This window comes from Melanotaenia boesemani, chromosome 8, assembly GCF_017639745.1.
Source record: "Melanotaenia boesemani isolate fMelBoe1 chromosome 8, fMelBoe1.pri, whole genome shotgun sequence".
In the NCBI taxonomy this organism is placed as follows: domain Eukaryota; kingdom Metazoa; phylum Chordata; class Actinopteri; order Atheriniformes; family Melanotaeniidae; genus Melanotaenia; species Melanotaenia boesemani.
This window is the reverse complement of record NC_055689.1, coordinates 33727076-33741388: the sequence shown is the minus strand read 5'-3', so window position 1 is coordinate 33741388 and position 14313 is coordinate 33727076. Positions and strand designations below refer to the sequence as shown.

At 37.1% G+C, this 14313-nt stretch overlaps 1 protein-coding gene across 1 annotated transcript; it reads right to left on the bottom strand.

Moving 5' to 3' along the window:
* Positions 1 to 763: 763 nt before the first annotated feature.
* LOC121645000 lies at positions 764 to 11770 on the bottom strand. Its single transcript, XM_041993275.1, has 7 exons — positions 11583 to 11770; positions 11170 to 11490; positions 5178 to 5225; positions 3271 to 3566; positions 1998 to 2016; positions 1260 to 1559; positions 764 to 1136 (listed from the first exon to the last, which is right to left on the bottom strand). The coding sequence occupies exons 1-7, from the start codon at positions 11623 to 11625 to the stop codon at positions 835 to 837; spliced, it is 1329 nt and encodes a 442-aa protein (XP_041849209.1). The 5' UTR covers positions 11626 to 11770; the 3' UTR covers positions 764 to 834.
* Positions 11771 to 14313: the final 2543 nt, after the last annotated feature.

Genomic DNA, 14313 nt, shown 5'->3' with positions numbered 1-14313 from the left:
TCAATCACAGCTGAGTTTTTATTGACTTCTCTTCAAACTGGTTCGGCCTCTGTGAACCTGCTCTCCACAACTTCATTTAAGCTTCTGTTGATCACTTTTAAATCCTTCATGGTCTGGATCAACTTTCCATGTCAGAACTCTTCATTCTGCACTTCGACCCCTCAGATCAGAGACTCAGCTGTTGTTTAAAGTTCCACAGTTCACACTTAGAACAAAGGGAACCATGACTCTACTGTTTTAACTCTAGAACTAGAACGTGGAACAAACTCTCCGTCAGCATCAGAACAGCTGATGGGGCTTATTACTTTATTACTTATTACTTTTAGGGTTATATCAGTGGTTTTTGTAAAACTTTATTGCTTTAAAAAATTATTTTTAGCTTGTTATCATCAATATTATTATAAATAAACTCCACTGAGCGAAGAAATACATAGACCTGAAGAAAAGAATCATCTTGTGATTTAATGTGATTTAATATGAAAAACCTTTATTTTGTTTTTTTTTTTAAATCTGTTTATTACAGAAAAACTATGTAATATAAAAACAGAAAATATGGAAAGAAAACTTAAAATAATCTAATATGTAAAAGACAGAAAGCAGATATAAAATAAACTATGAAGATCAAACTTTCCTTCAGAATTTACAGTTCATGACAGCAAATATAAATGTTAATAAATGGATGGAAATTCTGAAAATAACTGTAAAATCTGCATAAAAAGAGACATTTTAAAGCAACTACAACATGTCATAACTAACATTTGTGAATCCTGATCAAAGTGATGAATGAGATGAATTGATGAGATTTGATGGAGAGAAAAGTCCAGCAGAAAACAGTCAGTCAGCATGTGTGCAGTTGGTGGACGGTCCCTTGTTTCTGAGGATCATCAGCAGAGAGAGTCCACAGCAGTACACCAGACTCTTCACTATCAGCACTGTGGACAGCAGCAAGAGCAGCTTCACCCTCAACTCAGACTGGAAGGACACTGACAGCTTCACAGGGTGGAGAACAGGAACAGAGGTTGTAGCTGGATCAGATGGTGGAAATATTTCTTCCTGCAGAAGTGGAGGAACTGTTGCATGAACTGGTGGAGGAGAAGCAGGTGGAGGAGGAGGTGGTGGAGGAGAAGCAGGAACCTCTGGAAGAGAAAAATGTTGGAGTTAAAGTCAGAAATGTCAGTCCTCTGCTCCTCTGCTCTCTTTGACAGCGTCTCCACATGAAGCTGAATCTCTGCTGAACACAGTCTCCAAGCCTTCATTACCTTGTTGTGTTTGGGCCTCCACTGTTCCCCCCTCATGCTTGACGTAGCAGATGTATTTATATCTACAGAGAGCATCACCATCAACCACTCTGATGACGGCGGATTGTCTGGACCCTCTGAACTGTCCCTCAGCAGGGAGCAGCTCCTCCAGAGAGCCGTCCTCCTTCTGTCTTTTCCAGGAGAACTGGACCAGAGGAGGAAACATGGCTGAGGCCAGACACAGCAGGGAGCTCTTCCCCTCCTGGTGGACGTTGGATTCAATGGGGCAGACGTTCACCACCTGCTTCACCATCTGCGCATCTGAAGTTTGACAGCACAAAGTTCACTACATACAGGGAGATTTCCAATGTAATGAAATAAAATACTTGGGTCAAAATGCACTTGAGAAAAAGTAAAATTACCCATTTCAAAAACTACTTGAAAAAATTACAAATTACTCACAAAAACTACTTACTACTTAGTTACAGTAATTTAAGTAAATATAATTCGTTACTTTCCTAGTCTGTTTTAATAGATTCTTCGTCTTGTGACCTTCTCATGGAGAGCTGTATTATGGAGCTTTGGGACCACATGGGAACACCAAGATTTTTTTTTCCAGTTTATGTGTGAAACAAGTTTGTAATTAACATCTAAATCAACATGTCGATAATCTGAAATAATACAATAACACAAGCAAAGAAATCACTATTAGCGCCCCCTGGTGGGTCCATGATGCCATAACATCACTGTAGAAAATACCAGGATTTCCTGCATCTGCCTACAATGTGAAAACAGCTGAATCTGGTGAAAATTAAAAATGCCAAATATCACAGCTTTTTTGCAAATAAAATGCTAACATTAAATAATGAATAGTTTTAAACTGTGATTACAAATAAATTAAAATATATAGTTGTAACCAAAATCAATGGAACAGTTTTACCCAAAAGTCTCAAGAAGAAGCATTTGATACTACAGTAAATATACAAGGAAATTTTTTTCCATTCATTTATTTATTTATTTAGCTAATCTTAGACATATCCAAAACTCCAATTGTTATATTTGTTTTACTTTAAAAAGTGAATAATTAGTAAATAAGTCATTCAAACAAAATGTCATTTAAAGGGGTAAAAATGAACGAGGGTCACCAGAGAGGGCAAAATGAAGTTGTGTACGAGTTGGGTTATGGGATTTGTTATGTATTTTAAAATTTATGCCCAACGATGTGTCCACGCGGAGGCGTTTGCGTCAGACCGTTTCTGATATTGGACACCTTGAAGGGCATTATCCTGCTTATACCATGGTCACTTACGAAATAAATAAATAAATAAATATTAAATCAATTATTTATACATTATTGTTGTTTTTTACCGTTAAAATTGTAAGTTTTTCACAAGAAGCAGCTGAGTGGACTATTTAATATCTCTCATTGTGACGCGTTGCCAGGACAACCGGCTCTGACGCGGAACCTGCAGCTTGGTCAGCCGAAGTTGCGTAACACAAACATAAGATTTCAGAGGGCGGGTGCAGGTCTTACAGTTTGTGTGTGTCTAGAGGATGATGCGACATTTTGTTTCAAACAAAGTCCACAGATAGTTTCCTACATCATTTTTATTGCAAGAAATATTATTCACCATTAACTCTGATGATTAAATGTGTATCAAGCTAGTAAGTCTATCCTAAATCGTTTTTATAATGTTATCCACCGTTCACTTTGTATCAAGTATGTAAGTAAGGTAATCAAGACAGAAAGACAGGCGACGACATGTTTAAAATTAAATGCAACATGGCCGTTGATCATGACGTTTGAAGGACGGAGATTTAACTGCGACAGATGTGTATACGGAGAATACCATACACTAGGATTTCTTAAAGTTGTGTATATGGTGGGTATCCAATGCTAGGATCTATCACAGAAGTGTATCCGCGGCATATCCTGTACTAGGATTTGCTAGATGTGTATACGGAGGGTATCCTATAACAGGATCTGTTACAGACCAATCTTCCCGTATATCCCCGGAAACAGTCAGGATACGGAGACTTGTATCCTCTTGGATCTCTCCGGATCTTGGGTCTGTTTGTCCAGTGAGAAAGCATCACGATCGACCACCCTGATGGCAGCGGAGCGTCCTGACTCTCTGATCTCCAGCTGATCTCCCTCAGCAGGGAGCAGCTCCTCCAGAGAGCCGTCCTCCTTCTGTCTTTTCCAGGAGAACTGGACCAGAGGAGGAAACATGGCTGAGGCCAGACACAGCAGGGAGCTCCTCCCCTCCTGGTGGACTCTGGATGCTGCTGGGTACACGCTCACCACGGGCTTCACTACCTGCTCATCTGAAGTTTGACAGCAGCAACAAGCAGCACACACACATTCACACAGTCAGCAGCAGCTTCCAGCACTGCACTGCATTCAGTCTGATCCTGGAAACATGGACTCTGATCAATAAACTCCTCATCAATACAGCACAAAGTTCACTTTCACTACATACACTGGATTCAGCTTCATATCACACACACTCATCACCTCATGGCAGCAGGTGGACCACGTGGAAATCTTCCTTAGAAAGTCAATAAAGTTATTTTAAAACTTGATTATTTTTTATTGGTGATTTCTAAATGAAAATAATAATAAAAACTATTTATAGTGGTATGTTTGTTATTTTTCTGCAACTCTTTTCATATATTAACCATTTCATGCATGAATTATAAAAACTACATTGATGCTTTTAAATGAAGAAATTCATAATTAATTTTTATTCTATGAAAATATTTATTTAAATATAAATATTTCTTTTTCTTTTCCTGTTTATTACTGATGCAAAGTACTAATTACAATCTGTGTATCTATATAATATATTTATATTTTACAGCTTTTACACGACACATGAAAATGTTTAATGAAACATGTAATAAATGTGTTTCTGCCGAGGAATTTAATAAAATAATGAACACATTTAGTATTTACCAGCAATTAGTCCAGTCAATGAAAACAGATCAAAATCTTTTAATTTATTTTTTTTTACCCTTTAACTATCTTTTATATTAAAATTTATGAATAAAAAATAATAATATTTGAGGACTGCTAATTATTTTTTAAATAAGCTAAATGATAACACGTGAATTCAAATCTAAATTCATATTTTATGTTTACGTTTTCTCAGAAAGATTTTTCTCAATTTTTCTATTTATTTCCATAAGAGACTTGAACAAGTTGTACACAAAAATTTTAATGAATTAATAAACAAATATTTACTAAATCGAACATTTTTAGTTTATTTTTAAAAAATAATTTAGTCAAAGTTAAAACAGTTAAATATGTTCTCTAAAACATTTTCAGATGATTTTCAAGGTTTAAATCTTTGATTAAAAACCAGAAGATTTTAGTTTAATTTTTCTGCTTCAGTGTATTTATTCTTATTTCCAACATGGAATTAAAGCTCATGTACCATTAAAATGTTACTTATATTTTACATAGAAATTTTACTGAAAAGTTTGTAAAACAATTCATCAAAGCTTAGAATTTTATTCCAATTTCACATTTGTTTTAGTTCCTTTTTAAAATACAATTTTATTCACATGTTAAACATTTGACCTTTTAATGTCAAGTGACATTTAATTTAGTTTTGTCCTCTACAGAAAATTTAAACTATTTTTTAAGTAACAAAAACCAGCAGATGTCAGAGAATTACTGAGAAGATGAAAAAGTAAATGTTTGTATCATGACTAATATTTGCAGAAATAAAGAATAAGTTTAGTTGTTCAGTGAGATTTGAACATGTTCTCAGGAATTATTGAGCTTTTCTTCTGTAACAATGGCTGCATGATGAATTCTCTACTACTGATGAAAAAACTAACATGTAAAGCCTGAAGCAGCAGAAACTGACTTTAAACACATTTTAACTTCTACAAGAAAACAAGTGAAGGAAAAGAAATGTTTGTTCTTACCTGTTACATACAGTTTAGTCCCAGAACCAAAGATGAGGTAGCTCCATCCTCCACACAGTGAGAAAGACTGGTACAAAAACCTGTCTGCTGGTGAACGTGTCAGCTGAGGTGAAGGAGTTGAAATGATGAAGCAGGATCATATTTCAGCTCCATGATGTGTTTCTCTAATGTTCATATCAACATGACTGTCTCTTCTTCTCTTCTCTTTTAGCCACACTAGCAGCATGGCTCTGATGTTAATGTCAGTCTGTTGGTCAGTCCACTACTTTAGTCCAGATGGACTGGATCTGGACTAAAGGATGGAGGGATGGATTGACATGAAACCTTTAACAGACATTCTTGGTCCCCAGAGGATTAACTTCATGAAGGGACTTTGTTGATTTTGACTTTTTATCTAGCGCCACCATCAGGTGGACATTTGTGGTTCAGAGTGAAATATCTCAACAGCTACTGGATGGATTGTCTGGTTCAGATGTTCATGTTCCCTCAGGATGACCTGATGACCTTCTTCTTTTGTTTGTAGTGTTGGTGTATGGGACGGTGAGGAAGCTGCCTAGGCCGTTGAAATGCCCTTTCTGACCTGCCGGTCGGATACTAATTCCTTTAGATTATTATAAATAAACTTTTGTATTTCAGTATTTTCAACTGGTTTGTGGTGGGTGCTGTTTTGCCTCTGAAACCGGACCAGACCAAACAAACAAAGGTGGTGGCAGCTTATAGCGTTTAATAATGGAAATGGGAGTTATGTGTCACTAAAAGCAGCTTTGTCAACGTGTTTAGATCCCCGCTTTGGTGATGAATGGAACAGGGTTACTTTTTCTAAAAGGAGACGATTGCCGAATGAGACTGTGTTTGGGAATGCTTTGTGTAGGTTGGTGGCTAAAGCATAACCTTCTGTAGATGAACATACCCGGGACTTATTGGCTAGAGACCATTTTATCACCCATTTTACCACCGGGGATTTCTGGATTAACCTTCATGCAGCAAAACCTAAAACTTTAGAATCTGCAATTCAGCTGGCTGCTGAGATGAAGCTCCTTAGAGCCTTGGAGCAAACACGTGTTGCCCCGATACTAAAGGTGGATTACAGAAGACCCCCACAGAACAGATGACCACTTGGAGGCATTAATAGAGACTGTTAAAGGCCTGTGTAAAGAGGTCAAAATAATACAGGCTGCGGTACAGGGGTCTAAAAAGCCATCAGGTGCAGCAGCTTCTTCGAGTTTCCCTAGGCCAGGGACCTTGATACCAGTTCTGGAGCTGTACCAGGATCTGCCTCTAGGTGGAGGGTTAATAAACAGGCTCCGTGTGCTGGGAGTGTGGGTGTGATCGACACCTGCAGCGCGATTGCCCCTATGATTGCCTATAGATAATAGATAATAGTGTTTGTTGTGGCTCCGATGGGAAGTCATACAATTATACATAGAAGTGGATGTAGCTCAAAAAGTTTGAGAACCTCTGTCTTATAGGATGTATTTTTGGAAGTCTGCCATAGTTTCCTCCAAGTATTGTATAAAATACATGATTCAGCTATTTTTCTAGAGTAAAGATACCAGTACCATCACCAGTATATGATGCAACTATTTCCCCACGTTTATCTAGATACCAGTACTGTGATCATCTGAGCAAGTCCATCAAGTGTCGTTCTTTCTCTCATTTTAAAGGTTTCCATGTTCGAGGAAATATTCTGTGCTGCTGTGTGTTGGAGAAAACATTAAAATTGCACGAGTAATAAAGAACAAGTACTTCTTCCCACATTATTAAATTAGGCAGGTACTAATTTCCCACTTTCCTAATTAATCAGGTACTGTTCCACACAATTTCTTTATACCTTTCTCTTTAGATTCTTCTCCTGCGTGTTCTTTGATGGATCAAAATATGACAGACTACTTCTCTCAGTTAACTAATTTATTAATTACAATAGATATGAGAAATGTGCAAATACAGAACTCTGGATTCGTATTACCTGTCCCCTGGATGAGCTGGACTCAGACTCCACAGAGCATCAGGTGATTGGCTTTCTACAAGCCAAAGGAATCAAATGGACAGTAACTACACTGAGGCATGTCACCCTCAGAAAAAGAGAAACGTCAGTGACGGACCAACTCTACTTCTGAGATTCACAAATAGAAAATACAAGAATGCACTTCTGAAACAAAGAAAAATTTAAAAGGAACAGAGGTGTTCATAAATGAGCACCTAGCCAAACACAATGCTGACATTAGCCAGAAAAGCACATCAGCTGAAGAAACAGAAGAAAATACAAACACCTGGACTACAACCTGCAAAACCTTCATTAAACTTATCGGATCATCCGAGGAAGCCAAGGTGATTTATATTAAGGAACGTTGAACAACTGGAAAAGTCCAATGACTGACAGAATCTGGTCTACAGCTAGAGGAACAAAGATCAGCATGGGTGAACTGCTCTGGACTCTGAGGTAACTAACAGAACTAAACTATGACAACGATGGAATTCACTCTATATCTGGGGATTCAGTCTTTACACAGAGGATAAGTTAAAATCATCAGTTGGAGCTGGAAGTATTTCAATATACTGATCCCAACATCATGGATGTGGAACAGGATTTAGATCCAGAAAATAACTTTTTAGCTGCCATAAAAAATAATTACTGCTACTACACAGATGATCAATACAACCAGAACATTGACTCAGGGAGTAAATTATCACCTCTGCATTTTAATTGTAGAAGCTTATATGCTAACTTTAATAATATTAAAAGCTATTTACAAACATTTACTAAACCATTTAGTATAATAGTATTATCTGAAACATGGATGTCTATTGACAAAAGTATAGACTTGGAATTAAATGGCTATGAGCTCAGGTATAAGAATAGACTAAATAAAGGTGGTGGGGGTGGTGTCATGTATGTAGATGCATCTTTGAACTTCAGGGTTTTAGAAAGAATGACATCTGTGACTAATAGCTTACGTTAATACTTAATAATTGAAGTCTTTATGGAAAAAACAAAAACATTGTTAGCTGTGTGTACAGAGCACCTGGGTCAAGCATTAATACATTCAGTGTGTGGATGGAAAGTGTGTTTTCAAAAACAGGTAACAAAACTAGTTTTGTGTGTGGGGACTTCAATATCGACAAATTGAATCCCAACAATCACAATGGTACTGATGCATTTATTAATACAATATACAGTATGAACTTATTTCCAAAATTCACTAGACCCAGCAGAATCATGTCTCATTCTGCCATTCTGATCATATTTTCACTCATGACATTAACAATAATGTTATAAATGGATTGTTAATCAATGACATAAGTGACCATCTGCCAGTGTTTCCAGTTCATGACGTCAAGTTACAAGAAAGAGTCAAAAAAGCAAATAAAATATAGACAAGTAAGAACTGAGGAACGCACTAAAAATGAATTACTGGAAAACAACTGGGACATAATATACAGAGAAAAAGATTTTAATTTAGCATATAACAAGTTTCTAAAATATTTTCTCCATTATATAATAAGTGTTTTCATATTTTGAAATATAGCAGAAAAGTAGCCCATGAATCACCGAAGGAAACACCTGTAAAAAGAAAACTTTACTTTCCAGAGACGTCCTAAGAACGAAAACTAAAGAGACAGAATATAAACATAAAAATACAAAAATTAATTAACTTAAATCATAAAGGCAAGAATAAAAGATACTATAAGAGGATATTAGAGGAAAATAGCAGGAATACGGAAAATACTAAATAATATTAGAAGAAATAGATTCAAACAGAATAGTTTGTCTAAGTATTTCATGGATGATGACGTTGGAAATTACAACATGAAAGAGGTAGATAATAACTTTAATGAATACGTTGTTAGTGTAGGACCTGAACTTGCTAAAAAAAATCCCTGATTCAGGAACTTATGATCATTAAAGTGAGAGAAATCCTTGTTCATTGTTTCTTCAAGCAGTGGATGAAAAGGAAATTCTGAATATTGTTATGAAATGTAAGAAGAAACAGGCCACTGAATGTAATGATGTTGATATATTTCTAGTAAAAAAGTCATTGAGGGCTTTTCTAAACCATCAACATACATCTTTAATTTATCATTTCAAACTGGTACATTTCCCAATAAAATGAAAACATCTAAAGTCATCCCCCTGTTTAAGGCTGGAGACAAACACTATTTTAATAACTACAGACCGTCTCCTTACTACCACCATTTATTTTAAAATGCTGGAAAAACTCTTCAATAACAGATTGGACTCTTTTTTTAGAAAAACACAAAATTCTTGCAGAGAATCAGTTTGGGTTCCGGTCAAACAGATCAACATCACATAACGCTGTTTGGTAATAAAGCAAATAATACACTGTTATTAATAACAATAGAAGCAGTGGAAACAGACAGAGTGCATGAAATAAAATGTTTGGGGGTAATCATTGATGACAAACTCAACTGGAAATCACATTTTAAACACGGACAAACTAAAGTCTCAAGAAGTATTTCTATAATAAGCAAAGCTAAGAAGGTCCTGGATCAGAAATCCCTCCATACACTTTACTGTTCTCTAGTCTCACCGTACTTACAATGCTGTGCTGAGGTACGGGGCAACTACTACAAAACATCATGACGGCCACTGACTACTATTCAAAAAGAGCAATACGGACATTTCATAACAGCTATCAGGAACACACACACTCATTATTCCTTCAGTCAAAATTATTACAATTTACTCACATTGTGGCCAAAATATCAAACAACCTCAATAATGTTCAAAGCTAAAATAATCTATTATCAAAAAATGTACAGAAATTATTAACAATTCATGAGGGTAATTATAATTTAAAGGGGAAAATTAACTTTTATATCTCCTTAATTCGTACAACCAGGAAAAGTTTTGTGTTTCGTTAATGGGGTGAGACTATGGAACAGGGTCACCATGGATTTGAAGCAGCGTCCAAGCATGAAACAATTTAAAATGAGCTGCAAAGACACTGTTTTCCAGAGGTATAGGGATGAGGGAGGTGCTGGGTAGCACTAATGGTTAAGAGGATAGTGTGCTGGTGTTAATTCTTTCTTCAGGGGTCATTTTTCTGGTTTCGTCTTCTGATTGTATGTGCATGTGTGTATGTAGGTGTGTGTATGTACAGGTATGTGTATATTTACATTTAACATTGTTGTATTATGAGTATATTAATTAAGTTTACATATTTATGAATAAAAGGCCAGAAACCAAATTTATTTAACTGCTAATATCAGGCCTTGGCTTCTAGACAGATTTAAACCAGGAAACTTATCACCAGTATTTATTATTTAATGAGAAGAGGTCAAAGTTCACAAGTTAAACTTCTTCTCACTCCCTTTCAAATATGTATTTGTATGTCTTATTTGTTTTCTATGTCTTCATTTGTATGTTTTTAGTTATTTTCTTTCTTTATTTTTTTATCTTATATTTTTCTTATTAAAAATTAAATAAAAATTGAGATCAGTCCAAGATTTGTCTTTTAAAATGGAATAAAGTAAAATGATGAGCTGGAATCTGCTGAAAGCTGTTGAACAACAAGAGCTGCTGGAAGTGTTTTCATGAAGAGATCATTAACATTGTGAAGGAGGAATGGACTTTATTCCAGCAGCAGCTCAAAGCAGCAGATTCATATTTATCTGGATATTTGAAGGAAAACATTCATTATTAACCAAAGATGCTGAAAATGGATTGATTTGATTGATGGTGTGTTGAGGTTTCATTTCATCATTTAACACTGCAGATATCTGAAATCTTCACAGAGTTGATGGTTTGAGAAAATTCTGCTAATAAGAAAAAGAAGAATAAAATGTTAAATCCATAAAGACAGCAGTAAAGAAGAAACTCCCTCAGCTCAGTGTGTTTGTGACTCTGTCTGAGATGGAGGTGAAATATGTGAACCTGGGCTGTGCTTTACTGCTCTCTTCCTGTCACTAACACTGCTTGACATCTGCTCATCTGAAGGTTTTTGTACAGGCTGCAGGGATCATTTCTCACTGTGGAGAACAGATTTATAACAGCTACAGTAGTAGGTGGCTGAATGAACCAGTTTAACTTTCTCTATCTGCAACTCACAGCCGTTCTGAATATTCACAGCTGAGAAATCATCTTCCTGAGGATGGTTGAAAGGTTTGTGGACAGAACCAGAATTTTTATCAATTAAAAGAATTGCTCTGAATGTTTCTTTCTTCTGGTACCAGTATATATAGGTTTGATCACACAGGTGAATGTTTCCACACCTGAAGGAGACACTTTGACCAACTCTCCTGGTCAATGTTAAATCATCCTGAATCAGCTCTGCTGCCATGGCAACCAGCGCTGTAGAGACACAGCCAGACAGATGAAGGTTAGTGTGACAGTGTTTGTTCCAGGTGGAGTTTGTTGGCTCCTGATTGGCTGGAAACACTCACCTGAACACAGCCAGCACAGAGCAGCAGCTGGGAGGAAAAGCATTGTGTGCAGTGGTGTTTCCTCTGGTGAACCTGGGGAGAAGTGGTGCTCTGATGCAGCTGAGGCCAAACAAGGACGAGCTGTGAGATCAGAGCAGGACCACGTGCTTTCTAACAGGTCCTCAAAGCTCCCATCAGCCCCTGCGGCCCACAGATCAGACTGCTGCTGCTGATTGACAGCTCAGCTGAAGCTGCTGTGTGCTTTCATGCTCTTGATTTCAATCTGACAGCAGATGAAAAAAATCTGCCTCACATGATGCAGAAAGACTAAAAACATTCATGTTCCCACAAACACGTTCAGGTTGGTGGTGAATTTAGTACCACACACTGTTATCTGTTGTTTAGCAGCTGGGATGAAAATACACAACTACAAACCCACACAGCTCCTCAACTCTCATTCAGCTCTTCAATGTGGGTCTGTGGATCCTCACTGGGAACACAATCAAACATACTGGGACATGTGGGAAAGCATCCCAGTGTGCATACTGGACATATATTACAGCATCCACAGGAAGACACTTTCTTATCATTTCCATGTACTGTAGATTCTGTCATTTGAAGCTCTTTCACAGTCAGATCTGGACTATAAACCATGTTCTACACTGTATGTTGACATGTAGAAATAATTCCATTCTGCTTGTAAGAAGCTCTTCATAGAAACAAACATGGCTACACTGGTGTTACTGGATTATGTTGATGCATGAAAACAGCTTTGCTGCACAGCTGAATGATTGTGCTGAAAACACTGAGAACAAACTGAAGATGGAGCTGTTGTGTTACTTTGGCTTCACAGTCAGTGTAGACAATATACAAAGCAGCTTCAAAGATAAATGTGGAATCAAACAGAGTTCAGGAGCTGCAGCTTCCATCTTCATGGAAAACAATCAGCTGATTATTTCATTATTCTTCATATAGACGACTCAATAAAGACGAAACCACTTGATTTCCTAAATGTTTACTGGTTCCAACAAGTTTCTCCAGTCCGACCCGACTTGGAACAGAAGCAAATATATTGGGACATGTGGGAACGTCAGCTGGAATATTCTGGAGCCTCCAGACAAAGAACTTTATCATTGATCTCTTTACTATTGAACATGTTTAAAAAGGGACTTTGAACATAATTAACATTCATCAACATGATGATCAAACTGGATTTTTCTCCAGTGTTTCATGTTTGTGTTTCTTTGGGAATGATTGGAATATTCTGTCTTCCATATTTACACATTCACTGTCTGAGCATAAAAACGTCTCCACCTGGATTTAACTCAGCAGATGATCTGGAGCTGCTTCAGTTGCTCAGGTCCAGGTTCAGCAACATGATGTTCCAGAAAAATCCGCTCAGCCGACTGTCAAAAGAAACTGGAAGCAGCTTTTTCCAACCAGAGTTTTTCCTCTGAATGATTGTGCTGAAAACACAATCTGTTTTTTTTTTCAATTAAAAATGAAACAAATGTTTTTTTTCATGTTAAATCACAACATGATTTTTCTTTCTTCAAGTCACAATATATGTCTTTACTACAAAGTTTGTTCATAATTATATTCATGATAACAAGGCAAAAAGTTTTTAAAGCACAAAAGTTTCACAAAAACCACAGAAATCATTCCCAAAGTAGAAAAAGTAGAAAGAGCAACAATAAAAAATCAGAACAGAGATTAGAAAATATTCTCCAAATTCAAGTCTGTACAGGAGGGTTTATAAAATCTTTTAAACTGGCTCTGACTCAGCTGTTCTGATGTTGACTGAGAGTTTGTTCCACGTTCTTGGAGCTAAAACAGTAGAATCATGGTTCCCTTTCTTCTAAGTGTGAACTGTGGAACTTTAAACAACAGCTGAGTCTCTGATCTGAGGGGTCGAGGTGCAGAATGAAGAGTTCTGACATGGAAAGCTGGTCCAGACCATGAAGGATTTAAAAGTGATCAACAGTAGCTTAAATGAAGTTGTGGAGAGCAGGTTCACAGAGGCCGAACCAGTTTGAAGAGAAGTCAATAAAAACTCAGCTGTGATTGAGATCAACAGACTCCTCTGACGGCTCTGCAGGAGGTTTTCAATCAACTATCAGCCGGTGAAAAAATGAGACCTGAGCTGAACCAACATGGACGTCTTGTCCTGCTTTAGTTTTCAGACCAACCAAACAACATGACTTGTTTGTGTCGGTGGTTTGTGAGTCTGTCTCAGTGTGGTTTGTGTTGCTCTGATGAATGATAACAGAAGTACAGTCGGCTGAAAGAGCAGAAATGTCTGAGAAGATGAGCTTTAAATGATTTATTATTAATGTTCAGCAACAAATGTTCAACAGGAGGTTTCTCATCTCTCCTTTTCTTCCATCAAAGTTCATTTCTCAGCTCTGAGTTCAGGGTTTGAGCTGTTTCTCTCACAGATGAAGAACACAGATGTTTCCTGGAACGACTCTTTAAGCACAGTCGATGGTTGTAACTGTCATTGTGTTATTAAGGTGAAAAGCCACAGCTAACGGTGTGGAGGCTGCAGAGCAGAAAGCCACACGGCTGCAGGAAAGGAAGTTTGATTGGCTGTCAGCAGCTTTTTCTCTTCTAATAACCACTGAGAACAGATTCATATCTGCTGCTGAACACACTCATCTCCTCCCCTCCCTCTCTGCTGTCTGTCTTTTTTCTCTACCTACAGTCCTGACTGGTCAAACCTCTGGATGTTTATTTGTAGCTTCAAACAACA